Here is a 27,028-nt window from a genome sequence, read left to right as displayed (position 1 = left end):
AGACCAATTCTCACCACATGCACGCCCACACGCACACACACACACACACAGAGGTCTGGCTCCTTAGTGTACCAATGACTTTCACGTGTTTATTAGGTTTTGCGTATTCCCCATAACTCAGTGAGGATGGCGTCACCCCATTCAATGACGGAGGCCCAGAGAGATGAACTATCTGCCCAACAGCCACCCACAGTTACTAAGTGGCAGAACTAGTACTCAGATCCCGGCTGTCTCCTCCAAATCCAATTATCTTTTGTTTGTATTAGAGATTCTTAGGACAGAGAATAAGGAGGTGCCCTTCCCTTTCCTACCCCACCTTCGAGTCCCTCCCTCTCAGACACACTGGAATTTTCAGGGAGGGAATACATACAATTTTTCAAAACATATTTGATATTAACATGTAATACCTAATTTTATAAAGGTGGAATGCTGCTGGTTTTATTATATAAACTAGGGAGATCGTGGTACCAAGACGCCCTCTCCAAGCCTTGGCTGCCCTCTGGACATCTAAGAGGCACTGTAAGGAGGCAAAGGCTGAGCTCGGAGGAGCCAGGAATCCCCGTGGGGTGGGGCTGGCTGGCAGCCTCCCTGGAGAGAGGTAGGCTTAATTTAGAACAGACTTCAATCTGGGGAGAAGGAAGGGAACAAGGCATTCTGGGTCCTCAGGGCACCAGGCAGGAAACGAGTTTGTTAGGGAAGATTAGGAGGATTGTTAGGAGATTGTTAGGGAAGGCAAGAGAGAAAGGCTGGGAGCAGGAGGTGCCACGAATGGCAGACTGAGAAGCTGAGGCTTGCCCCTGAAGGCTTGGGGAGCCATGGCAGGTTTTAGAGCAGAGGAGTGACTTATGTAGTGTGGTGTTTAGGAAGGTTCATCGGGCACAATAGAGCAGCGGCTGGCGTGCAGGAGACCAGTTTGGAGACTGTTTCACCTAAAAGAAGAGGGTACAGAGGGTGCAGATGGCAGGGGGAGGGGCAGTGGAATGGGAGGGGGGAAATAGCAAAAGCAGGAAGACTTGAACAGACAGTTCACCAAAGGAAATGTACAGATGGCCAATACGCACGTGAAAAGATGCTCAACATCATTAGTCATTAGGTAAATGCAAATTCAAACCCCAACGAGATTGCCCTTCAGACCTGCTAGAATGGCTAAAATCAAAGAACCGGGCAACACCAAGTGTTGACAAGGGGATGTGGAGCAAGTGCCCTGTCATTCATTGCTGAGAGTGTAAAGTGGTTCACTTTACAACAGCATGGCAGTCTCTCGGAAGCTTAGGTGTGCACTTACCCTATGAACCAGCAATTCAGCTTCTAGGTGTTTATCCAACAGGGATGAAAACATGTGTCCACACACAGCTGTACCTGAATGATGATAGCAGCACTATTCATTATAACCCAAGTGCAAACAGCCTAAATGTCCATCAACAGAGTGGATGCATGAACTATGATGCGTTCATACAACTTACGCAATAAAAAGCAGCAGCTGCTCGAGGCAACAGCGTAGATGAACCAATAAACGCAATCTCGCAGATCTTACGCCGAGGGAAAGAAGCCAGACACAAGCAAGTACTTGCTGTATGATTCCATTTATAGGAAGTTCGAGAACAGGAGAACTAATATATACTGATAGAAATCAAATCAGTAGTTGCCTGGGGAGCAGGGGGTGGGGGGCAATAATTGCAAAGGGATACGAGGAAACGTTCTGGGAGCATAGAAGCGTTCTGAATCTTGATTGTGGTGGTGTTTACATGGGTGCATTATGTTTGTCAAAAGCCATCAACCCACATACTCAAAATAGGTGTGTTTTATCATAGTTAATTACACCTCAATAAACTTGATTAAGGCAAAAACAAAACAGTAAGGCACATTTTCTTTTAAAATGGAAAGGGCTTTTTTAAAGCAAAATGCATGCCTGCCATAGGTGTGTACTCAAAGAAATGTGCAAAACGTTCATAGCACCAATACTCAAAACACACAAAAACTGGGGACAACTCAAATGTCCCCCAAAAGTAGAATAGACCAATAAAATGTGGAAATGCACGCTGTGCGGTGCTGTGCAGCCCAACCTAATGGTGGACAAAATAAAGCACACGCAGTGGAGCCCAGACTCCACTTGATTCCATCCCCATGAAGTTCAGAAACTGGTTCAGGGCAGCCGTTGCTGATGAGGGGCAGTGACTGGAGGGCACACAAAGGAGTCCCTGGGGGCTGGTAAATGTTTTATTTCTTGATGCAGGTGTTAGTTACCCTTGAGTGTGTTCGGTTTGTAAAAATTCACCCTGCAACACTGTTAGACTAAGTGCATTTTTCCGTATGTATGTTATATTTCAATTAAAACATTTGCTTTATTCTTATAATTGGTAATAGTTTCCATTTGGGTTTTTTTAGCAATATAAATCAGAAGGTAGACGTCACCCACAAATTCAGCACAGGGAAGTGTGGGAAAGCAGGGTGGGGCTGGTGTCTGGGTTCCCTGGGCCATGGGGGTTGGCAGCTGAGCATGTGGGGGTGGCAGAGCGGCCGATGTACCAAACTCTTCCCCATTGCTCTCTGTCAGCCCATCCTGACCTCTCAGCCCCTGGTCCATCTGCTCCTGCTCACAAAGGTGAGAAGGAATTGTGAGAAGGAAGCCTGGGGTGAAAGGCTCTGGGGCAGGCCTACACCCATCGAGGCTGTCTGCTCGGCTTCTCTCAACAGGTCCTGGGGGCAGGCCTGGGCATGCTCCTTGGCCTCTGCCCACAATGGGCTGCTGGCCTGTTGCTAAGGCAGGGACAGCCAGGGCTGGGGGCTGTCTACTCCTCCCAGCCACCCTTCCCTAGACCTGCCTCTGCCCCCACTCAACCTCTCACCTGTTTGCACAAGACTCAGCGTATGTGAAGAGCACAGCTTTGGAGTGTGACACGCTTACCGGCTGTGTGACCTTGGGTGAGTTACTCAACCTCTCTGAGGCTTAGTATCTTCATACACACTAAAAAACAGACATTTAGAGGCGTGAGAGAAATATCAATGGGAATTTTAATATTTCCTTTCTGTACTCCAATAGATTGTTGTGCACACTCCATTTTGGAGACCACTGGCCCAGAGCCTAGGGTCTAAATTGCTCAGCTTGGCAATTTGAGGGCCTCTGAGTTCTCTTCCATCTCTGACGACTCCCTTGCTTGGGCCAGGGTGACTGCTCACCGACCTCTGACCCCTGGACGGGTTTTGCCCTTTCTCACCGGTCTGTCTTTATTCCCAGGGTCACTGTTTCTACTCCCACCCCCCATTCAAACCCCACTCATCCTCTGGGTCTCTGGTGACTTCAGCTCCCGCTACAAAGCCTTTCTGATGTTCTTGTGTATTTCACGCATTCAACCAATTTTGCTGAGCACCCACTGTGTGCCAGGTGCTCCAGCTCTGTCTTTCTTATTAGACACTGGTTGTCACGCACGGCCCGGCAATGATTCCCCTGGCACACTATGGTCCAACTAGGATTCAGTGTGCTCCCCAGGTCTGTGTCATCTGCCTGTATGAGTCAGGATCAGTAACAAGAGCTGTTGTAACAAACAACCCCAAACATCTTAGTGGCTAAACACAATACAGGTTTATTTCTTGCTCACATCACAGTCTGATATGGATCAGGTGGCCCTCCTCCAGGTGGGGACTTGGGGATTCAGGCTCCTTCCATCTTGTGATGCTTCCATCTCCAACGCAGGCCACCACGATTGCCACGGGAGTGGAACAGACAGCACGGAAAGGTAGTTTTAGCTCCAGGTCTGGAAGAGGTACATGTCACTTCCATCGCATCCCATTGGCCAGATCCCAGGCATACGCCCCCAACCTAACCGCAGGCAGACTTGGGATTGTAGGCTTCCTGTGTGCCCAGGAAGAGGAAAGAGTATAAGTGACCACATAGCTGTCCCTGCCCCAGAGCCACCTGCACTGTGAGCTTTCTGAGGGCACCAACCCCACGCACACCTTCCTAACGTTTCCCTGAGCCTCCTCCATGACTTCCAACCTGCCTGCCCCAGCACATGCTCGCACACCCGTCACGCCCAGCACGGTGGGCGTGCTCAGTACTGACCAGCCGATGGACGGACCAGTGTGAGTGAAAACAGCTGCCCGGAGGAGGAGAGGGTGGCGCTTGGCGGACAGACAGTTCCTTCCGTTCTTTGGACAACGCCATTTCCCTGGGGCCCCGCACAGTGTGTGGCACATACTAGGTTTTCAGTAAACATTTGTTGAAAAAATGAATAGATGAATTCATGGAAAGATTAGGAAAATGGGTTAAAGAGAATGGAAGGAAGAGATGAAAGATTTAAAAACAAATTAGATAGTAGAGAAGACTCCAGTCCACATCCAAGACAGGTGAGCCATCCTCCCAGGCCCCAATGGACTGGGTGCCCCTGGACCCACGCAGGCAACAGTGGCGTTGGGGATGGGGTGTTAGAAGACATTGGGTTTGGCCTTTCTGGGACCTCCGGAGCTCCCCTCCCTGGGGCAGCGATGATTCCTCCCTTTTGCGATTCAGATCTTTATTTGCTGGCGTTCACTGGGTTAATTATTGTTGTGGCCGGGTGGGGTGGGAAGGAGCATGTTCTGACCTGAGGGCCTGGAGGGGGATCTGAGAGGCAGGGAGGGTTTGGAGACCAGAAGGCTGGCACTGGGAGGCTGGGGGGCACAGGGTGGATACGGAAGGCACCTGGCGCCAGCAGTGTAACCGTTTCTAGGCTCCCAGCCTCGGTGGCCCATCTTCAGCCCTCCTGTCTTCCACCCATTCGTGTCACCCCCCAAATCTTCAAAGCCCGGTGAGGCCCGGCTCCGTGAGGCAAGCGGCATTATTCACAGGGGTGGGGCTGAGTGAGCTGGGGGAAAAGTGGCCTGGCCTCTGGCTCAGACCTTGGTCAGCTGAGATTGGAACTGGCACCCGAGCTCCCCTGGCTCCAGCAGGGCAGGGCCCCATCAACGGGGCATCTCAGCATCCGCCTCGCCTCCAAGGACCCGACCCCTGACCTGCCTCAGACTCCATCACACCTTTCCAGGCTGCCAGCCGCTCTGCAGGGACAAACCCAGGTTGGTGATGGCCCAGAGGGGCTGGACAGGGAGTGAGAGAGGTGAGGAAAAGGGGGCCAGCCTTGAGCCGGTGGGGACCCTGCTGAGGCCCAGGCCATCGCTCCAAGTCTCACAGCAAGTTAGGTCCTTGAAAACCCAAGGCTGGAGCTGGTAGCAACCCAGACTCCTTACTGGTGAGGTCATTCCAAGTGTCACCTGGTCCCTCCTCCTGCGTCAGGTCACACCACAGTCCAATGTATGTGAGTGACTCTAGGGTGTGAATTCGCCTGAAGCATGTGTGTTGGGCCTGGTGGGGCCAGTGCCAGGGCTGGAAGGGCAGTGAGGGCCGTGATTCTTGCACAGTGTAGAGGAAGCCAAGAACAGTGTCTAGAGCAGGGCTCTGGACTCAGACACACTCAGGTGCCAGTCCTTGCTGTTTGACCTTAGGTAAGTTGCTTGACCTCTCTGAGCCTCGGTTTTCTGAGAAGGTGATTTGCAGTGGATGAGGGTGATACTACCTACCTTACTGGAGCTCTGGAGAGCGCAGCGAGATATTTTCTGTGCTCTGGATATCAACGGACCACCGTAGGGCAAGTGCTTATGGTAGATAGAATTACCACTAATGCCATTCCTTGTGTTATTGTAATTATAACATTATTGTTATGTTGAATATTGATATGATTTAAATCTAACACATATTGGTATCGATAACGATGGTAGAAAATAGTTTCCATTTCCAGTGAGAAGAGGGCCTGAACGTGCTCGCTCCCTCTCTTTCCCACTCCTTGCTCATGGTTTTCCGTGTGTGTGTGTGTGTGTGTGTGTATGTGTAAGGGCTGGGGTTCAGGGGCATAATGACTCCTGCCACTTCTGCTCTGCGATGCTGCACAGGCTGCTCAGAAGGCATGGTGATCGTGGAAAGGGGAGTGTGGGGACAACCCAGCACGTCACTTCTCTCTGCCACAAGCTCAGGGATGCCCAGGCCTGGCTGGTGCCCGCCAACCCCTCCCCATCCAGGCCCATCTCAGACGGCTGTTGTGAGACTTGACGAGACAGTGCTGCGAGGGGTAGTTGATTCTGTGGGGTAGACAGAGCCCCCGCAGAGCAGTGAAACGGGGGTCAGGGGTCAGGGGTCAGACGGCCAGCAAATGCTGCTGCCCCCACCCCGTCTCCTCCCTGAGAAAGTCCCCTGCCCCTGCACCAGGGCTCCCACCAGCTACTGTTCAGGGTCCAGTAGGGCAACTTCCCAGGTGTGAGAGGGTCCTGCAGCCCCCAGAACCCTTGCCCAGGCAGAGCCCCCTGGGCCCGTGGAATGCAGAAACCAGAGAGAGCCAGGGTGGAAACGGCCTTGATTGACAGCTCCCTGGGGCTTACAGGGCCCACCACACCGGCCCGCCCCAAGGGCCTTTCTCTAAAGACCAGGCATTGGCGGCTCTGAATGGACTCCCCGAAGTTCCCCCACCTCAGGCTCCAAACCCCATCAAGTAGTCATTCAGCAAAAGAAACTTGGGGAGGGCTCGCTGCCCTCCACCTTCTTGGAGGAAATGGGGCGATGAGAGGCAGCCAGGCCGGGGCACAGCTATGGAGAGTCAGCCCGACGACGAGTCAGGCCCCGTTTATGCTCTTACTGGTGCTGTGACCCGAGCAAAGACCCAGTGTCCTCAAGTCTCGGTTTTCTCCTCTGTCAGACGAGTTTACTAGTCCCCTGTCATTAGTAAATGAGACCGTCATGAGGATCCACTGAAATCACAGACGGAAGGAGCCGACATACAGCAGGCGCTCAATGAATGCTCACCATCACGATGAGACATGGCGCAGCCAGGAGCCAGCGTGTCCGGGTTTCAGCTTTGGCTCCACCACCTCTCAGCCGTGTGAGCTTGGGCACGTTTTACAGACATCTCTGTGCTTCAGTTTCCTCGTTTGAAAAACAGGAATAACAGCAGTGCTGGAGACTAAGGGAATAAGATGCCCGAAGTGCCCGGGCCACACTGAGTGTTGCCATTGCTGTGTTGACGGGAGAACAGACCAGTGTGGAGACCTGTGCTGCACGCCTGCTAGGGCCCTGTCGGGTCACGTGTTCTCTGGGGTGAGTCTCACCATAACCCCATCTGGAGGGCAACTTCACATCCACTTCGCAGAGGAAGAAACACAGACTTGACCTGACCAAGGGCACTGCTACGCTGTGGCAGGTCTGGAATTTGAACCCAGGTCTTCAGACGCTGTGCTTCCCATGTAGTTCAGGCATTACTTCAGTGGTTTTCACACTGGGTTCCGGGGAACCCTCAGGTTCCCTGGAGGTGCCTCAGGGATGGCTAGGGGGTGAGGTGTGGAGTGAGGAAAGGAGGGGCCTCGAAGGAGAGGCTGGGCTACAGGGTTCCTGCTCAGCCTGGGACAGGCACTGGGACAGAGATGGGGAGAGGATCAGGGAGCCTGAACATGTTGGGAGACAGAGACTGAGAGAGAGACACTACAAGAAAACCATTCCTCTACTCACAACCCTTCTGACACCAAATGTGTGGGGTTTCCTCGCCCACACCGAAACCAGTTCTCCAACTCTGCAGACACCAGCTGGGTGTCCTCTAATTCGATTCAGTGCTGACACTGACTACCCTGAGGTAGTCCCCCAAAGGATGGGGGGTGGGGCTGAAAGGTCTAAGCTTCTAATCACGGCTTGGTCTTTCTGGTGACCAGCCCCAATCCTGAAGCTATCCAGAAGCCCACCAAGAGTCGCTTCACTGGAACAAAAGACACTCCGATCACCCAGGACACTCAGACCGATTTAGGAGTTCTGTGTAACATGCTCCTGTCACCCCCATCACTGAGGAAATTACAAGGGTTTTAGGAGCTCTGTGTCAAGAACCAGGAGCAGTTACCAAATATGTTTATTACATGGAAGATGCCAAGAGAGACCGAGGCCCGGAGAGAGGGCAGAAAGAGAGGGAGAGAGACTGACCGGGAGTCCCAGTGTTACAGGGGGAAATGGGACAAGGAGAGACCGAGAGACAGGACGGCAGAAAGGGAGACAGGCACACTCTGGTTGGGATGAAATGCTTCTGCAGGCCTACTCCCCCATCTTGGCAGGCTCAAGACATGAAGATTTTACCCTCCCAAACAGCCCCCCATTATCCTGCCCAGTGGCCCCATGACCCGACCTGGTCTCTCTCAGGCCAGCCTCCCGGGGCAGGTGGGTCAGACCATGCGCTCGGGCTGCTGAAGCTGCCAGCATGCCCCATCCCACCTCAGGCTGAGTCCAGCACCTGCCCAGGACCAGGCATGCTCAGGTCAAGGGGACCCAAGACCAAAGACAATCCCCAGGGAAGGGTACAAGTGCCTGGGGGCCAATACAGCGCTATGGCGAGGCACACGGGTTTCAGTATCACGATGTGTCAATGTGTCATCCACCTAATAGCTCTGTGACCTTGGGCAAGTCACATCACTGCTTCGACCCTCTGTTTCCCCACCTGTAAAATGGGGATAATAATGATAATATAGTCCTTGTTTTAGAGGATTGTGGTTTTATTGTGTTAAACGGACGTAAAGTGCTTAACATAAGCTCCTGACGCCTTATAAGCTCTCGGTAATTGATAGCTTACCCCTCTGGGGATGGGGGTGGCTAAAGGGACCAGGCCAGGGACCTGAACGTTTCTTAACTTAGGGGCCTTAGGAACTTCACAAAACCTCTCTGACACTCAATCTCCTCATCTCTGGAGTGAGGCTAGCACCCCTCACCTGCCGACTTCACAGGAGGACAGAAAGCTTTTGAGAAATTCTGAAGTCCAGACAGTGGCATAATGGGGGCCCGGGCCAGTGGGTCTACGGCTCCCCCTCCAGAAAAGAAGCTCAGGTCCTTGGGCACCCCAGGAACACCAGTGGAGGGTGGCCCATCCTTGGCTAGCTGACCTCTCCTTTGCCACTAGCTGGATTGTCAACGCCCCCTGCTGGTCAGGTGAGGATGGCCCCAGTGCCGCTTCCAGGAGCCAGTGATGCTGGAGCCGGGGCTCACTCTCACTGGGCGTCAGAAAAGCAGGACTGCTCCCTGGGACTGCCTAGGTCTCACCTACTGGGTGACCGAGGCCACAAATTCAGTGAGTACCCCATGGCCTGTCTCAGGCCACCAACAACCATGACCATTACTAAGTGATGTGTGCTGATTATGGGGCAGCGTGCTAAGTGCTCTGCATGCATTATCATTTCACCCTCCTAACGACCTGTGGAGTTAACACTGTTAGTATAATAAATTATAATACCTATTTTACAGATGAAGAAACAGACTCAGAGAGGCTGGGTAACTTACCCAAGGCCACACAGCTAGGAGGGGGCGGGGCCAGTTTTACTACCCACATCTGGCTGGCTGCTGAGTCCTGCTACCTCAGGCACAACCCAGGCCTCTCTCGGAGAAGGTGACACAGGCGTGAGCTGGGCAGACAGGGATGATGTGCTGTCCCGACTGGTCTAACATGGGGACAGGAGGCAGCTGGCACCAGGGAAGGCATAGGGAGACCTAGTGCTACTTTGCCCACTTGGCTGCTCTGCGACCTTCAGCCAGCCCCGTGCCCTCTGGCCTCAGTTGCCTCATCTATAAAATGAGAATATTGCTCCACATGACTGGTGGCCCTTCCTGCCTCTGATTCACTCCACCCCCCCCACCCCTACGCCCCCCCCCCATCAAATCGGTAATCTCATTTATGATGCAACTTCACAGCACTCTAACTAAAGCTTCTTAGTCTGGGATCCCTGGATGTCTCAGCCTCCATGAGCTGCCTAGAATTATGAGCAAAATTGCATATGAGTGTGCGTGCCCGATGTGCATTTTTCTAGGGAAAGTCTCCATATTATCAGATTTTAATCCCCAAAGGCTAAAAGCCATTGATTATTCTAACCTTTTAGAACCGCCCTAATCTCGATCTAAATTTTTAGGGGAATGAGTCGAGAAAGTTGAGTCTCTACCGTGTAAAATTCTTCCCTTCGCTGTGTTTAAAGCGCCCTCAGTCTTCCTGGAGCCGCACCTGCTCCTGGCACCCCAGCCTTCCAGGCTCCAGCCACACCGACCCATGGAGACCCCCGCCCCCAGTGCTTCCGGTTAGTCTCCGCCTCCGCGCTGAAGCTCCCATCCGCTCTCTGTCCAGTCCTTGCGAGTCCTCACCCCCATGTCCATGCCCGGACCAGCAGCGCCAGGACTGGCGGGTCTTTCGGGAGGTAGGTGCAATGACCAGGATGGCCAGTAGGGGTCGCAGGGCGGACGAACCCCGTGGAGCATCCAAAGGCAGAATCTCGGCGTCCTGTTGGCCGCGGTGGCAGCCTGAGTGTGCGGACAGGGGAGCAGCGGTCAGGCCTGGGTTCTGGGTCTAGAGCTTCCTCTCGGTAAGCCTCAGTGTCTCCATCTGCAAAGTGGAAGAAGGTAGCCTGGATCCCCTAGATGGTTGCTAGGCAACCTTCCTTCACTGAGGTCTTGCGGAGCTTTCCGACTGAGACTGGAGGGAGGGGGCTGTCTTGAACTCCCCTTGGCAGAAGCACTTGGCCCAGCATCCTTAGAGAACGGAACAAAATGACCCCCGGGTCCTCTCCCAGACTTGACTGAGAAAACAGAGCCCATTGTCCTGCAGCTTAAGGGAAAGCCTAACCCCTGGGAGAAAGGAGGTTTCCAAAGAAGGCTGCCCCAAGAGCTGTCTGGGTGGTGAGGGAAACGAAGACCCCACTGGAGGCCTCCCAGGAGCGGGCCGGGGCCTTGAGATCAGAGCTCATGGGGCCTGGGTGATGGGTGGCAGCCTCCTGGGGTACAGCTGCTGCCCATGTCTGGAGAAGCCCAAGCAGGCTCCAGTGGGAAAGGGGAAAGCGTCGTCCTGCCCTCAGCAGCTGCAGGCCCCGGGAACAGGGCTGGAGCCTGGATCACCCTCCTCCCTCAGCTGCTAGAGGTCTTCCTGTCCCAGTGCTTCTGAATCCTCCCTCTCCATCAGCTCCAAATTCTGGGCCCAGAGAGAACGGAGTGAAGGCCCGGGGATGAGGGAAGGCCCTGCAGAGATACACGGGGTGGGGGTGGAGCGACGTGCCAACCATCCATCCCAGGACTGCTCCAAGGAATAGGACCAAATCCTCACAGGTACAGACTCTCCTCTCCCCCACCCCACCCTCTTGCTCTCTTCACCCCTCCCCTCTCCCACCTCCAAATGACTAAAGAACAAGACACAGGCATGACAATGATGCAGAACGTTCTCTACAAAAGTGATAATGAGCCTGCGGGAGGGGGGCGTTGTACAGTGGTGAGAATCTCGGAGCCCACCCCACCCCGGCACAGGGAAAACCGGGAGGGGCTGAGGCGGTGCGTGAACAGAGAACAGGAGAGAAAGTTCAGCACGTGGGGCTCCAAGAAGGTGGAGTCGGCACTTGGGGGGCCCCAGACCCAGGCCCAGGCCCAGAGGGCAGGGAGAAGAATAGGGTGGGCACAGGGTGGCAGTGGTGGGCAGCCAAGTCCTCAGAGTGGGAACAGGGACCACCTCCATCACCGCCAGCTCTGGGCATGTGTGTGGAGGGAGGCCCACACACAGACAGACACATTAGAGGGAGGCCTGTGGCATTCTTCAGGGGTTGTCTTCCCCCTGCCCCAGCCAGGGGGGCCCAGCAAGGAGCTGGGGGCTGCGGCAGTGCTCCCGGCAGCAGCTGCTTCCCAAGCTGAAGGTCAGGGATGCGGGTCCGTTGCTGACAGAGGAGGAAGAGCACAACTGCGTGGGGATGTGTCTGTGCACACACGTCTGTGCGGGCTCCTGAGTGACTCTCCCACATCTGTGACCTCAGTCTGACTGTAGAGCTAAGGACACAAGTTTGAGGACCCTCTTGGGCTGGCCTTTCCCCTGGTGTCACCACCATCACAGAGCAGGGACACACGCTGAGCTCTTGCTTACCCACTATCCATGCAGAACCATTCAGTGCCCACCTCTTCCAGACCTCGAGGGAAATCCACCAGCCAACCTCAACACAGACACACACAGGCACAGAGCCCTGGGGCCCTGGGGACAATCTGCAGTTTAGACTGTCCACATCCTCAGGCTCCCACAGTGTCCACCTGGCAGGACTTGCCCGTAGTAGGGTGGACACCCAGCCACACCTAGTCTCCACCTGTCTTGGGCCTGGGCAACTCTAAGGCAGCTGGCTTTCTCCTCCAGCCAAGAGAACGCCTGCCAGGCCTGGGCGCCGTAATACTGCAGCCGGTTGCTCTAGCACCTTGCATCTATTGTCCTGACCCTCTGGGCTCCCTAGGGGGCCAGGCTGCACAACCAAGCAGAGGGAGGATAGAGAAGGACAGGGTGGGAAGGCAGAGGCAGGCTGGGCCCCGCCCCAGGGTGAGCCCAGGGGGTACCAGTCACCCCCACCAGCCCCAGCCTGGCACTCGAACTCCACGGCAAGGCCAGTGGGAGAAGGAAAAGGGGGCTGGCTGTGCTTGGGGCGGGGTGGGGACTAAAGTCAGGGCATTTGGCTGAAGAGTCTAGTTGGGGACCTCCTCTCTGGGGTGTATGGGCAGAGGGGAGGCAGCCAAAACTCTTCCCTTCACAAAAATGTAGGAAATGAGCAAGTCTCCAGCCTGAGCACACAACAGGATCCTCAGAGGAGGGACGAAGAGAGACAACGGCCCCTGGGACAGGCCGCACCCACCCCCTGCCATATACACACTCTCATCAGCTCTAATGGGCACGTCGTCTAGTCTCCAGGGTCCCAGTGGCCCTGCCCTTCCTCTGGGGCTGGCCTTCCACAAATCCACATGTCCTTTAGGGCCACCGGGATGGGAGTGGCTCAGGGGCTTCAAGACCCCTCAGAATTGACGTTCTACGATGCTCTCTTGCCCTTCGGGGTGCCTCCAGGCCACACCCTCTGCCGCAGGCTGTGGACAGGCTTTCAAGGGAGATGACCCATGTGGTCCTTGCTCCTGGGAAGGGCTGGGGGGCTGCAGGGCTGGCGACTGAGGACCTTGTGGCCCCACTGTGGGTTGTGGCAACTTGCAATTCATTTTGGTCTGGAGAAAGGAGCCCCGGGTTATCTGTGGAGAAAGAGACAGAAACAGACCTCAGATAAGGGCCCTCGAGACATCATTTTAAACTAGGATCATTTTCACCTACCCTCTCTGGGCAGGCTGATGGTCAGGGATGGGGACACCGGCCTAGGGGTGCCCTCCCCATCCCCCAAACTCTAACCCAGACTGCCTCCCCACACCACCCCTGCCGGGCCATGCAGGGTAAAGGTTATCAACACCAAAAGCAGGCAGCAGGATTTGCTGGGCTTGTGGGATGCCCTGAGGGAGGGTCAGAGCAGGGACGGGCCAACAGCACGGCCAGTGTGGCAGCAGCCTTGAGCTTCCCACGATGGCTTCTCGAACGTGACAACTCTGCCCTCCAAGGCCGCTGTTGGCCCTGTTGAGAGCATTTGCTCATGTTCCTGGTTACAGGGTTCAGAGACCAGCAGGTACAACATCTGCCTTGAGGGCTCAGGCAACTGGGGAGACAGCTGGCTGCCACACCCCCCATCCCAGGGTAGTCACCTTGGCCTCAGGCCCTAGAGCCACACAGACCAGGGATCAAGCCCAGCTCTGCAGCAAACAGCAGCACCTTGGGTGAGCTACTCTAACCCGCTGAGCCTCCACTTGCTCACCTGTAAAATGGGGATGAAACTGCCTCTGCACATGGGAGTTCAGGAGGATTAAATGAGGGGACACGAACAAGGGCATCTCCAGTACCCAGGAGGTGGGAGGGCTCAAAACATCCCAGCTGTGGTTATTACCACTACTGTACCTCATCCACCCGTTTTCCACATTTTGATATCTCCAAAATCGAGGTGCATTTTACCTCAGCCATGTAAACTGGCAGTTCCTTTTTCTGAACTGGGGGTAAATACAATAAGTAGGGCCTCTTGTAATTGATGGTGACTTCAATTTTATGAAACATGGTATCATCCTCCCTCCCACCCCTGAAAAGACAGACACACACACGCGCATGCACACGCACACACACACACACCGCCTTCCAACCCCTTTCTTCCCATCCCCCCAAGACTCTGGGCACTCACAGCTCTGTGTCCTCCAGGACGGGCGGGCGCTCCAGCGCCTGTCTCCGCCTTCGCACGGCCCCCAGGATCTTCTTGCGGGGCCCCAGGGGGACGCTGATGCTGCGGAGGTCGAGGTCCGAGCACAGCATCAGCGCCTCGAGGTCGATCTTCTCCTGCCGCAGGAGGGAGGCGAAGTCTTCCATGTGTAGGGAGGCCAGGAAGGTGTCCAGCGGGCTCGTCTCGGGCTCCAGGTCCTCATCCAGGCCCAAGTCCAGCTCGTCCCAGGGCAGCTCCTCCCCGCAGCTGCGGTCCTGCAGGCTGTTGGCACTGCCCAGGCTGTCGTCGTCCAGGCTGGGGGAGCTCTGCAGCCGACCCCGCGGCGTGCCCGCGCCGTCCAGCGCGGCATCCTCGCGGCCCAGCCCGTGCAGCCCGCTGCTCAAGTAGTTTCTGCGGAAAACCATGGTGCCCAGGCCGGGGCGGGTAAACAGGGAGTCGTGGCCTGAGTCGGTGCTGACCTCCGAGTGGGCCGGCTCGGCCGCCAGTGTGGCACGGGAGACGCTGTCCTCGTCGGAGAGGAACATGTCCCTGAGCGGGGAGCGGCCCCACTCCTTGGGGTTGGCGTAGGTGCCCTGGCGCACGAACATCACGTCGCTGCCCAGCTGCAGGCCCGAGAGCGAGCGCACGCTCTTGCGGCCGTCCTCCGAGATCTTGAAGGTGCCCTCGCCGCCTTGCTTGCGCCGCTCTAGTTTCCGCTGGATCTTGGTCTTGCCCCTGGTGGTGCCGTGCAGCGTGGCCTGCGAGTAGGGCAGGTGGCTGCCCAGCGCCAGATGCTGCAGCTGGCGGCTCAGGGTGCTGGACGTGAGGCTGGAGAAGCTGAGCGTGTCGGACCGCTCGGCCAGCTCGCGCCGGTAGCGCCGCTCCATGCGCTCGTGGTGCTTGCGCTGCAGCTTGGCGCACTCGCGGATGCGCCGCTCCGCCTCGCGGAAGGCCTTGTCCTTCAGCTTGCCCACCAGTTTGGGGTTGAGGCTGCTCTGCTTGGCCGCGATGGAGTCCAGGTAGCGCACGCACTCCATGTGGCCCTTCATGGCTGCCATGTCCAGCGGCGTGTGGTAGTCGTTGTCCAGGCACCAGATGTTGGCCCCGAAGGACACCAGGAAGGAGAGGCAGTGCAGGTGGCCATTGGAAGCTGCCAGGTGCAGCGGCGTGTTACCCCAGATGTCACACTTGTCCGGGTCACCCCTGCAAGGAGGACACGTGGTGGGTGGTGATGAGCCGTCCCAAGCTCAAGCAGGTAATCGGCAGTGGCCGCAGGTGTGGGGAGCTCCCAGCCTGGTGGAGCTTCCCCACAGGCACACCAGAGGGACCTGAGCGCCTGAGATCCCTCCTCTGAGTCCAGGAGACACGCAGCCCTGAGCCACCAGACGGACCTAGAGTGAGCACCTGCGTTTCGGGGTTGGGGGGATGGCTCCAGGCTTGCAGGGGGTGGGGCGACAGAGAAGGCGGGGCCAGGGCGGGGCTTTCCCCAAGAGAACTGAGTGCTGGGAATCTCAGGGGATTAATATTTGATGCCCAGAGAGAAAGGAGTGAATTATTCATGGGGCCCAGCGGGGAGATGGCCCCGAGAGGTGGTGGGCCAGGCCGAGTCTGGGTCTCTAGGCAGGCCTGGTGGTGAGTGTGGCTGCATGTGCAGGAGTGACCCTAAAAAAGGAGGAGAGTTTGGTGTATGCTGGGCCTGAGCCCTGGGTGAGTGTGTGTTAGGGTATGTGCCTGCGTGTCAGCGGGCACGGCCATGTCTGCAGGGAGCAGGGCCAGGCCTGGCAAGGCCTGTGCGAGAGCAGGTGTCAGATCTTGGCCTGGGCCCGGAGGGGAGCGTGGGGGCAGCCAGGACTGGTGGGGAGGAGGAGGGAAGTCTGCACCACAGCCCAGCCACTTCTCCCTCCCCCAGCTGCCCCATCTTTGGGACCCCTCTGAGGCAGGCAGGCTTGGGCTTGTGCAGGGGACCCACCCGGGACACTCCAACACCCTCCCCACCAGACCATGCCCCCTTGGGCATGCTCCTGTTGGCTCCTCCAAGCTCTCCCCTCCCTCAGAGGCCTAGCTCAGCGCCTCTGCCCAGCGCTAATGAGGCCATGAGGCCACTCCACAGGGCGGGAGGAAGAATCGCCCCCTTGTCTCAAGAGCTCCCCCCACAACCTCCTCCTCACTTGCCCTACTGGTCGCCAAATCCTGCAGGACAGTGTGAGAAGGAGCAGTTCAGCATCTGACCCACACCCCATCAAACACCAACACTTGCCCCCTATAGGAGTTGGGGATTTGGTGCACGGAGGGGGCACCCTCTTCCCCTCCTCCACGAATGGCTCTGAGGCAGGGGCAGGATGGCAAGATCACTGTATGTCCTCTTGGCATGGGTAGGGGCCAGTCTTGGCTTCTTGGAAATGGCTCAGCTGCCTGGTCTTGGAGGCTGCTGCTGGAGGGAGGGCAAGGGGGGTTCCCCACCCACCACATGCTCAGGCCACAGGCCAGCACCAGTCACCAGGGCCAGCCAGGCGCCTTCCACTCCACCATGATTTCCCAGGGCCTGAGATGTTCACATTAACCCTCCCGGGGCATCTCTTCCACTCCTTTTCCCTGTCCAGGCCATCTTGGCATCCAGTTCAACCGGACTTCTCTTTATAAGACTGCTGGGGCTGGGGGAGTTGTCCATAGTGTCATTCAGCCCTGGGGAGACCACGTCAGTGGCCTTGGATCCTGCATTCTTCAACGGCTACCTCCAAACCCCTTCCCTGGCCCTGACACCTGGACTCTACCCACTGCTCCCCTAGACAACTCCAAAGGAAGGGTGAAGGGGCCTGCGGTGGGGGAGGGGCACAGAGGGAGTTAATGGGGTGGCTGAACCCAGTGACATTTGGTACTGTGGACAGCGCCCATCAATCCTAGGCATGAGCGGGGAGAGAGCTGTGGGAGCCAGCCTGGGGGGAGGGGTGGGCGCTGGCTGGAGAGCACTTGGGATCCCAGGCTGTGGGGTGGGCAGTGAAGAGCTTCTCCTTTCCTAGCCCCACTCAGGCTGCTCTGAGGCTCCGCCCTTCTCTCCCATCCTCACTCTGCTCTACACTCTTGCTTCCAGGTGCCCCTTCAAGAGACCTCTCCCACCTTACCCTCTGCAGCCCCTCCCACAATCAAGGACACCCAAATCCCAGTCCCTCCCCTCCTGGCCCCACATCCAGGTCACAAGTGTCACACGCCTCAGCTTGTGTCCCCCTCCCACGACTGCCAGGCTCCAAGGTCCCATCTTAGGGTCTGTGGGTTGGGAAGAGGGCGCCTGAGACGAGGGGGGAAACAGATGCCATGGAGTCTGGGGGGCGGGCCATCTCAGGGGCCTGGAGCAGCCCAGAGACTCTCTTTGCCCTCCCCTGCTGGGCTCCATGGGGGAGAGAGGGGTACTCACCCGCGGCTCACGATGAGGCGCAGCGACTCCAGGTTGCCATGGTAGGCAGCCCAGAGGGTGGGGGTCATGCCATCCTCGTCGGGGGCGTTCAGCTCCTTCCTGGTGGCCTCTTTGAGGAGCTCCAGATAGCCGTCCCGGGCCGCCCGGTGGTACTGGTCATTCATGGCGCCTGACTTGGACGGGGCGGGCAGGGGGCACGGGGAAATGCCCTCCGCGGGGGAGGGCGGAGGGGTTAGGGCTGAGGCATGGGGTTGGGGGAGGGGCCTGGGCAGGGGCCGGGGCCGCCAGCCCCCGCTGCCGCAGACGGAGGATGCAGAGCTCCAGAGCCGCCGCTACGAGGACATCTGAGCCGCTCTCCAGGCGGGCGGGGAGGGAGGGGTGTGGGGGGGTGTCTCCCGCTGCCCAGGGAGCCGCCCCCAGGCTGCCCCTGGGTCCTAAACACCCTGCTCCCAAGCGCACAGAGATGACCCACGCAAGGCCCTGCTCTCGCTCCAAAGGTGCCCACTCCAGCGCCCCGCCCCATGAGGCCCAGTCTGGGAAGAGTTCAGGGTCTATCCTCACTAGAGCCCCAACGCTGCGCCTCCAGATGTCTCCACCCGTCAAGGGAACGGGCCAAGGGCTGGGCAGAGGTGTCTGAGGGCAGTCCTTACCCCTAGGGCAGTGGGCCTAAGAAAGGTCTGAGGACTGCCCGCCAGACAGCGAGTTGGACGCGGCTGCCGGGTCCGCCGCCGCTCGCGCGGGCTGGGGAAGCCGCGCTCCAGCAGGGGGCGCTAGAAGACCGGGAGCGGACTCGGGGCGCAGCTGGGGAACTTCGTACCCAGGACCGCCTTCGCAGCATCCAGCGGAGCAGAGGACAGTGGGGAGGGATAGAGGAAGAGGGAACTTCGGTCACTGCGAGGGTGTCAGGAAAAGGGGCACTAGGGTCCCGATCTTGGGGCTGCAACAGAGGAGCACAGAGGTATAGGACGCTCCAGGGCTGGGAGAGCGTCGGGTGCCTGCGGGCCCTTGAGGTGTCTATTGAGCATCAGCTCTCGGGGCTCTGGGTGGCCTAGATCTCGGGACGCCAGGGCGCGGTGGGCGCAGGCTGCGGGGTGCCCTCTGGGTGCCGCAGTGCGGGGCCGCGCCCGAGCTGGGCCGCGCCAGGTGACAGGGCGGCGAGGGAGGGGGTGCCTCTTAAAGGGTAAATATAAATCTCACCTTATCTGGCTCCCGCGCGCTCTTCCCTAAATTCAGCTCGGAGAAAAGATGGATCATGTGAGTGGGACTGAGAGGTTTATGGAGCTGAGCTCCCGCGGCTGTAAATCACCCTGCCCTGCCCGGTATAAAGCGCCCGTCCAGCCCGGCGTGGGAGAGAGGAAACGCTCGCCGCCCTCTGACCCCCAGCTCAGCGCGGGCTCCCGGCCCAGCCAGGTGGGTCCCCGGGCCAGAAGGCAGAGGGATTTGGGGAGTGGGGACCGTGGACGGGGTCCGACGAGGCTACCGCCGCTTCTCCTATTCCCCCGTCGGGGGCGAGACCCGCAGGGCTGGCTTTTCCCTTCCCTCTCCGCGCCTCCTCCACCCCCGCAGCTCCATCCTCCATCCTCCATCCTCCGAGCTAGAAACTTCCCGTCCCCAGATCTTCGGGATAAGACCCCGAAGGCTGACCTGGGGTCCTGTCGGCTCCTCCCCCACAGTGACCCCTTCAACCTCCTCCAGTCGCCACTGCCATGTCCGAGGAGCTGGCCCCCGGCCCCACCGAGAGCCCGCCGGCGCCGCGGGCAGGCCCCCGCGAGGTGTGGAAGAAGGGCGGCCGCCTGCTGTCGGTGCTGCTGGCCGTGAACGTGCTGCTCCTCGCCTGCACGCTCATCAGCGGTGGCGCCTTCAACAAGGTGGCGGTGTATGACACCGACGTGTTCGCTCTACTCACCACCATGATGCTGCTGGCCGCGCTCTGGATCCTCTTCTACGTCCTCCGCACCGTGCGCTGCCCTGAAGCGGTCCCCTACCGGGACGCGCACGCCGGCCCCATCTGGCTCCGAGGTGCCAGGAGAGGTGGGGGCGGAGGTGGGGTGGGCCAGGCTGGAGGCTGGAGCTCTTGGAGGAATCACTGAGCGCACGTCAAGGTAGAGGGGAGAGAAGTTCCCCCCAGAGGACTAGAGGACTAGATGTGAGTGAGGGTGAGGTGGGCTGCAGTTGGAGAAAAGGAAGGGAAAGAGTTTTGGAGGAGGGATGGAAGGGAACTTCTTTGCCCTGTCTAAAGATTGAAAAGGGGGGATCACGAGAGAGCCTTTGATGGAGAGCTGAAAACAGATGATAGCCCATCTTGGGCCCTTCCCTTTATCTATGCAGCCCCAAAGAGATGGTAGCTCAGTAGGACATCCATCCACCCACCCTCTCAATCATATACTCTTCCTTCCTTCCACCCATTCATCTTTCAATCCATCCATTCACCGATCCACCTATCCATCCATCTATCACCCACCTATCCACCTATCCACCAAACCATCCATCCACTCACCTATCCATCCACCTATCCATCCATCCATCCATCCATCCATCTATCCTCTCACCTACCCCATTCATCCATCCATCCACCCAACCATCCAACTACCCACCCATCTAGCCATCCGCTCTCAGATGTATAAACCTTCTCTCCCATTTCTCTGACTCCCCAACACCACCCCTCATTCCCAGGTGGGCTGGTGCTGTTTGGGATCTGCACTCTCATCATGGATGTCTTCAAGACCGGCTACTACTCCAGTTTCTTTGAGTGCCAGTCAGCCATCAAGATACTCCACCCCCTCATCCAGGCTCTGTTTGTCATCATCCAGGTGGGTGAGAGGAGTGTCCTTGAGTGTAGTGGAAAGGAGCCAACACCTGGCATGGCTCAGGAGACCTGAGTTCCGCTCCTCTTCTACTCTGAGCAAACAAATAAGGTGGGGCTAGGAGTGTAGTGGGGATCATATGAGTCCATAAATCTGGGAGCACTTGGAAATGAAGTAATATCCAAATGTGAGCTCCTACTTAGGGGTCCTGCGATTTCATTCCAACCTGAGCAGTGCCAGTAGTTGACACCTAGGAGGTGTGAGTTGTGGCAGCTGCCCTGTCTCCTAGAACATGGCCTGCCCACCCTGGGTGCCCGTAGAAGGCATTAGTCTCAGCCCCAGGTCCCGCTGTGGGCGTAAGTGGTCTGGCCTCACCCATGGCCCCTATGTACTTGTTCAGGAAATAGCTTATCCTGGACCTGGGATTTTTCAAACAAGTTCAAACATGTATTTTTTTATCTGTTTCATAAATAACACTTTGAGAGACTTCTGATGGAGCTAGGCAGGACTGATCTTATGTAAGACCAGAACAGACCCCAGCCCTGTACCATGACCAGGATGACCACATGTATGGTTCCCTCTCCTGAGATATCACCCCTGCTGCCAGCTTTCCACAATGCAACACATTTATGACTTTGGTATTAATATAGTTTTAATCTCACATTTTATGGGTTAGAAGAATACTCAGGCAAAATGAAAATATAAATACCCCCACATCAACAAATACCATAGCAAAGATTTGTTGGCAGCCAGATGAGGTGAGGCCCTACAGGGCAGCAAAGGATGAGGATGGGCAGGAGATGTTGCCAAAGAGAGGTGAGAGGTCACCAGAGACTCTTTCTACTTTGGACAAGACCTAGCCTAAGGCTGGCCTTGCTCCCAAGAATAATAACTAGGCAATCAAAATTACTTGACCTCTACCCCGCAAAAAGCAAAAAACATCAAAACCAGGGAGTTTACAGTTGATATCTCGCCAACTTTTAAAGAAGAGAGTACTATTTTATGCGAATTGTTCCAGAGAATAGAAAGAGAGAAAGTTTGCCATCTCGTTTTGTAAAGCTAAAATAAACTCAAGAACTTAGTATGAGGGCTCTTGAGGTAGAGAGAACGTACTGCTGGGCGCGGACGTGGGCACTGTGGATGCCCGTCTGCGTCGTAAGCGACCTCACCACTCTCTCTCAACACAGACTTACTTTCTCTGGGTCTCTGCTAAGGACTGTATTCACGTCCACCTGGATCTGACCCGGTGAGTTCCTGTTCCACAGTTCCACGTCCATGATGCCACTGCTTTCCTTGCATGAGAGACGAACGCATGGGTCCTCTTTCTGCCCCCTGGGTGGACTTTCAGCCAAGGCCCCTTTGCTTTGTCAACCTGATTTCCACCACCCTGTTCTCCGTGTGTGTTGTGTGTGTGCCCACACATCCACCTGCATGTGCTTTGATGGAGCGGGTTGTATAATGCATTATATGTTCTTTCCTCTAGGAGAGGGAGCAGAAATGGCCTGAGCCCCTGGACACCACCTGGTGTCCCGGGTGGCATCCCAGCCAGGCTAAATGTTCCTTCCAAACTCAGCTTCCCTGTTCACACAGGGCCCGACTGCTCTCTCGCTTTTCAGCACCATCTCCCACTATAGCTCCCCAGTTCTCCACCTTGCCAGGGACCCAAGATAAGCCAGACTCCCGGGCCTCTTTGCTGTCCCTCTTCAAACAGGTGTGGTCTCATGTTCACGCTCGCCACCAATCTGGCCATCTGGATGGCAGCCGTGGTGGATGAATCTGTGCACCAGGCCCACTCCGACAGCAGTTCTCACAGCAACACCAGCCACAGCCGCCTCGCTCCTGACCGTGAGTGCCCACTTCAGATTAATCCTGGTCCTGTGACTCCCAGGCCTTGGGCTGGGTGCTCTGAGGGTTTGTAGAGTCAGTCTCTGTGCCCTTCTCCTGCTCCAGGCTCTGACTCTGGAGAAGATAGGTGTAAGTGACCCAGGAGGAAGAGTATCAGGGGCATCTTCTCATCCTGGAGGATGCAGCCTTGGCCCCACTGTCCAGGTCTCCATCCCACCAAGGCAGGGACTCGGGCTCCAGAATGAAAGGGCAAGGGTGACCAAGCTAGAGAGAGGGCAAGGGGGGTAGCATGGTGGCTCGATGGTGGAAGCATGGGATCTGATGGGAAAGCCTGGCAGAGAGAGGCTAGAAATAATACTCACGATGACAGTAGTGACGATTCACTGAGCTCGATATGTCAGGCGCTGTGCTAAGTGTCTTGAACACTCTCTCTTCTTTGAGCCTCACAAATTCCCTATGAGATTTTACATTTTACAAATGCAGAAACGAAGGCAGAGAGAGGCTAAGTAGCTTGCCCAGGGTCACAGAGCTTGACACTGGAGAACTAGAACCCATCTTTGCTTTTAACCAATATGCTATACTGGAGAAGAATGGGGTCCACAGTCCCCCTGGCTCTAGTTTTCTGGACATCTCTAGGGCCCTCCGCTAGCCAGGGCCAGACTAGATGACTAAGTCCATCTGGGCTTCATCTGAAGACACATGCACACCCAGTATGGGAGAGTCCAGGAACAGAAAACATGGTCCTAGTCCTCTTGGAGAACCCAGCCCAGCAGGACTGATAAAGGGCCACCTTGCACATAGAGAGGGCTCCTGAGAATGGTTAAAACCAACCTGGGAAGGTGAACAATTTAATTTGCTGGAGCCATGGGGGCGCAGAGAGGCATGCTGGAGCGTACCTGCCCCGGGGTTGGGAGTCAGGTCGTTCGCGTTAGCTCTGCCGTCACAAGACGCTTTACCTCATTGAGCCTCAGTTTCTTCATCTGCAGAACCAGCTGGGATGGTTCTGGGGCTCAAAAGAGATGTTTGCCAAGGTCCGTGGCAAGCCAAAAAGCATGCTCTGGGGCAGGACAAGATTCCTATCGGTGTGGTACAAACTGAAGGGACAGGAGGTCATGGTTGAGACCTGGCCACAGCAGCCACTTTCTGAGCTGAGTCAGAGGCTGGGGAGAGCTGCGAGGAAGCTTGAGCCGCAGGGCTTCCCACGAGGGGCACCTTCTATCAGGACCAGAACCTCGCCTATCTCAGGGACCCACGGGTCATTACTGGGGGTGGGAGGGTGGGGAGTGTTTTCCTGAGGGAATGGAATGGGATGAAGTAGGCAGTTCTGCAGTTCAGATTTTCTTTTTGATTGAGCACTGGCTATTGTTTACCGACGTGTCCCACAATCTCTGGCATACAGTAGGCGCTCAATAAAAACTTACGGCATGGATGAACATGCCGGGCCCCGTGTAGGTGAATGGGATGTAGTGGTGAATATGGCCGAGACTCTGCCCTTACAAGGGTCACAGTCTAGGGGTGAGGCTCTTCAGACGGGGTGCCTCCAAGAAGGCAAGGGGCAGCGCAGCTCTGTGCCTGTCTCCACAGCAGAGCGTGCGGGCAGCCAGGTCGGAGAGGACTGCTCCTGCAACACGGCCGTCTGCCAGATCTTCCAGCAGGGTTACTTCTACCTGTATCCCTTCAACATCGAGTACAGCCTCTTTGCCTCCACCATGCTCTACGTCATGTGGAAGAACGTGGGCAGGCTGCTGTCCTCCTCCACCCACGGCCACGGCCACGGCCACGGCCACAGCCCATCGCGGGTCAGCCTCTTCCGGGAAACCTTTTTTGCCGGCCCAATCCTGGGCCTGATACTCTTCGTGGTGGGGCTGGCCATCTTCATTATCTACGAGGTCCAAGTGAGTGGGGAGGAGGGGCGCACCCAGCAGGCCCTGGTCATGTACTACAGCTTCAACATCGCCTGTCTGGGGCTCATGACCTTGGTCAGCCTGAGTGGCTCCATCATCTACCGTTTTGACCGCCGGGCCATGGACCACCATAAGAACCCCACGCGCACCCTGGATGTGGCCCTACTGATGGGTGCCGCCCTGGGCCAGTATGCCATTTCCTACTACTCCATTGTGGCCGTGGTAGCGGGCACACCCAGGGACCTGCTGGGGGCACTCAACTTAGCCCACGCTCTGCTCATGATTGCCCAGCACGTCTTCCAGAATGTGTTCATCATCGAGAGCCTCCACCGGGGCCCGCCTGGGGCCGAGCCTCATGATACGCCCCACAAGGAGCCCTGCCACGGCCTCACCTTTGCAAACCTGGATGCCCTCCATACCCTGCCCTCCTGCCCACCCACCCCTACGTTGGCTGGCTCCAGCCCAGCAGGCCCTCCGGAAGCAGTGGCCATCATCTTGGCACCCGAGGGCCACTGGAGACGCCGGTGCCTGAAGGATATTTCTCTGTTTCTCCTGCTGTGCAACATCATTGTGAGTAACTAGGGGGAGATGGGGGTGGGCTGGGAGAAAGAGAAGGCCAAGGAAAGATGCTCTTTCGCTTTACTTTCTTGGCTGTCTCTGTCTTGTCCCCCAGCCCACTGGAGAATCTTATGGCTCTCTAGGAAATGAGCGGGTTCAGAGAGGGTCGGGTGCAGCCCCCAAGCCAGCAGCATCTCAGGGCTCATAGAGAGAATGAAATCCCAGCATTCTGGCATCTAGGCAGTGGATGGAGCTGGAGGGGTCCCGGGGAGTGCTGACATGGGGGCTGGGCAGAGGTGAGAGGGAGCTGTGAGAGCTGATGTGGAGGGAGGGGCCCTCACCGCCGGGTGGGAGGTGTGACTGCTCCCCAGAACTTGTGACCAGTCTGCTTCTCAGAATAATTGGAGCAGCATCAGGAAGTAGCAAGCAGCAGAGCGGAGCTCACCAGTAAGTGTGAGTGGTCTGTCAGCCGAGTACAGTGGCAGGCTGGCCGGGAGGGGGAGCGTCCACAATGCCCCCGCCCTGCATCCCCGCAGCCCACTCCCCAGTGATTTAGCAGAGCCCCTTACTAAGAGAAACTCCTCTGTATAGCAACAGTCTTCACCCAATAGAGACTTCACTTCCTGCCGAGGCCCCATCCAAAGGCTGAAAGTCACCTTTGGGTAGGCTATTTTTGCTCCAGGTATCCGTTCCTGGATCAGCTCCGACTCCTTCATTTTAAAGGATAGAAACAGGCTCAGAGAGGGGCTGTGATTTGCCCAAAGATGCAGTTAATTAGGGTTGGGAGGGTGGGGCTAGCCTAGAAGTCTTTGTTCTTTGCCCATACCCCACACCAGAACCTTCTGAGCTCAGAGCAGAGATGAAGCAGGATTCCGGGTTCAACCTCCTCCCAGACCTGGGAATGGGGCAGGGAGTGGGGATGGAGCTGGAGCAGGGAGCTCATAAAGGGCTGGGTGGGGTGGCCTTCTGGCTGGATCCTGACCCCCTGCCCTGGGCCTGATTCCACCGCCACCCTGCACACGTCTCTCCAGGAAAGAACTGCTGATTTAGCCATTTGTACCAAATTCTCAAGTCATCTGTTGAAACCTCTTCCCCCCCCACCCCCGTCTTACTAACAGGGGGGGAGATGTGATCACAGGGGAGCTCTGGCCTGGGGGTGGGCAAGCTCACTTGGCCACATTTCTTGAGCTCCTTAGTGAGTGCCAGGCCCCGCCCGAGATGCTGGAAGTCCCCACTAAGCAACACGGAGCCCTCGCTATCCACCAAAGTAGAGGGCTGGGAGCAAACTTCGTTGCTCCCCAGCAAAGGCAACAGAAATGAGCTGCAGGTGCCAGTCCTGCCCGGTCCTGACGCCCCCTCTCTCCCCACAGCTGTGGATCATGCCTGCCTTCGGGGCCCGCCCTCACTTCAGCAATACTGTGGAGGTGGACTTCTACGGCTACTCCCTCTGGGCAGCCATTGTCAACATCTGCCTGCCTTTCGGCATCTTCTACCGGATGCATGCTGTCTCCAGCCTCCTGGAGGTCTACGTACTATCCTGAAGCCCCCGACAGAGACATGGGGGGCCCTCGGCTCATGTGCGCACCCAGAGACCCTCGGGAATGAGCCCCAGGCTGGCAGTCACTGTGCCACATTGCCACCCATTGTCCTCTGGCCCCAGAGTGGGATTTTCACAGAAGTTATTTTTCCAGGACGGGTTTTTAAATCACAATCAGGACATGCCCATCCACCCCAACATGACCCTGGGGCGTGAGGCGACCAGGGACGGACACCTCTCCCTGCAGCACTTTTAGGACCAGGATCTGGAAGTGTCCGTGGTCCAGCTCCACCCCTAATCCCAGCCCTGTGGCCAGCCCTGCTGCCTGGAGCTGAGAACCAATAAACCTGCAGTCTGCCCACTGTCCCCCACTTCTTGTCTCAGCTGCCCCATCTGAAATGATCACAGCAGAGGATCTTGGGGATCAGAGTTGGAAGGGTCCCTGGATTTTCAGGTCTCAAGCCTTTCAGTGGGTGAGCCAAGTCTGAGTTACAGACCAGAGCCTGGGTGGCTGGGAGGGGCCGGGCAGAGTACCCAGGGAGCCACTTCCTCTTCCCTTTATCCTTAAGTGACATATGCATGTTTTATGGGTTCCTTCTTGCACAAAAGGTTAGGAAGGAGTGACCTAGTTCAACTACCATTTTACAAAGAAAGAAACTGAGACTTGCCCAAGGTCACACAGCTAAATAGCCAGAGCCTTTCTACTAAGAATAATAATTCTCAAACAGCAGAACTTTTTTTTTTTGTCTCAAATAAAATATTTAAGGAACCCAAGTTTATAATATAAACAGGGCTGTTCTAATTTGAGAGGGGTTGGGAGATGCAGACCCGCCCCCCAGGGCCTCCTCTTACCCACCACCCCTTTTCCCTGGGAGTCCCT

General features: G+C 56.7%; 2 protein-coding genes across 7 annotated transcripts; one reads left to right on the top strand and one right to left on the bottom strand.

Moving 5' to 3' along the window:
• Positions 1–4,871: 4,871 nt before the first annotated feature.
• Positions 4,872–26,514, top strand: OTOP2 (otopetrin 2). Of its 5 annotated transcripts, none has more exons than XM_070560032.1 (9): positions 4,872–5,049; positions 10,009–10,224; positions 18,734–18,910; positions 19,174–19,519; positions 20,174–20,310; positions 21,492–21,550; positions 22,016–22,149; positions 23,737–24,623; positions 25,982–26,514. In XM_070560032.1, exons 4-9 carry the CDS (start codon positions 19,207–19,209, stop codon positions 26,150–26,152), a joined length of 1,701 nt encoding a protein of 566 aa, XP_070416133.1. In that variant the 5' UTR covers positions 4,872–5,049; positions 10,009–10,224; positions 18,734–18,910; positions 19,174–19,206; the 3' UTR covers positions 26,153–26,514. The 5 variants fall into 5 exon arrangements, with proteins under 5 accessions (XP_070416133.1, XP_070416131.1, XP_008511446.1 ...); XM_070560030.1 differs by having other exon boundaries at positions 23,734–24,623; XM_008513224.2 differs by lacking the exons at positions 4,872–5,049; positions 10,009–10,224 and adding an exon at positions 18,218–18,458 and having other exon boundaries at positions 23,734–24,623.
• Positions 11,218–17,961, bottom strand: USH1G (USH1 protein network component sans). 2 transcript variants are annotated; one of them, XM_008513226.2, is made up of 3 exons: positions 17,501–17,961; positions 14,077–15,294; positions 11,218–13,054 (listed from the first exon to the last, which is right to left on the bottom strand). In XM_008513226.2, exons 1-3 carry the CDS (start codon positions 17,662–17,664, stop codon positions 13,051–13,053), a joined length of 1,386 nt encoding a protein of 461 aa, XP_008511448.1. In that variant the 5' UTR covers positions 17,665–17,961; the 3' UTR covers positions 11,218–13,050. The 2 variants fall into 2 exon arrangements, with proteins under 2 accessions (XP_008511448.1, XP_008511449.1); XM_008513227.2 differs by lacking the exon at positions 11,218–13,054 and having other exon boundaries at positions 14,073–15,294; positions 17,501–17,809.
• Positions 26,515–27,028: the final 514 nt, after the last annotated feature.

This window comes from Equus przewalskii, chromosome 10 (genome assembly GCF_037783145.1).
Source record: "Equus przewalskii isolate Varuska chromosome 10, EquPr2, whole genome shotgun sequence".
Taxonomy (NCBI): Eukaryota; Metazoa; Chordata; class Mammalia; order Perissodactyla; family Equidae; genus Equus; species Equus przewalskii.
Note: the sequence above shows the minus strand (reverse complement) of the source record. Positions and strands in the feature narration are given on the sequence as shown.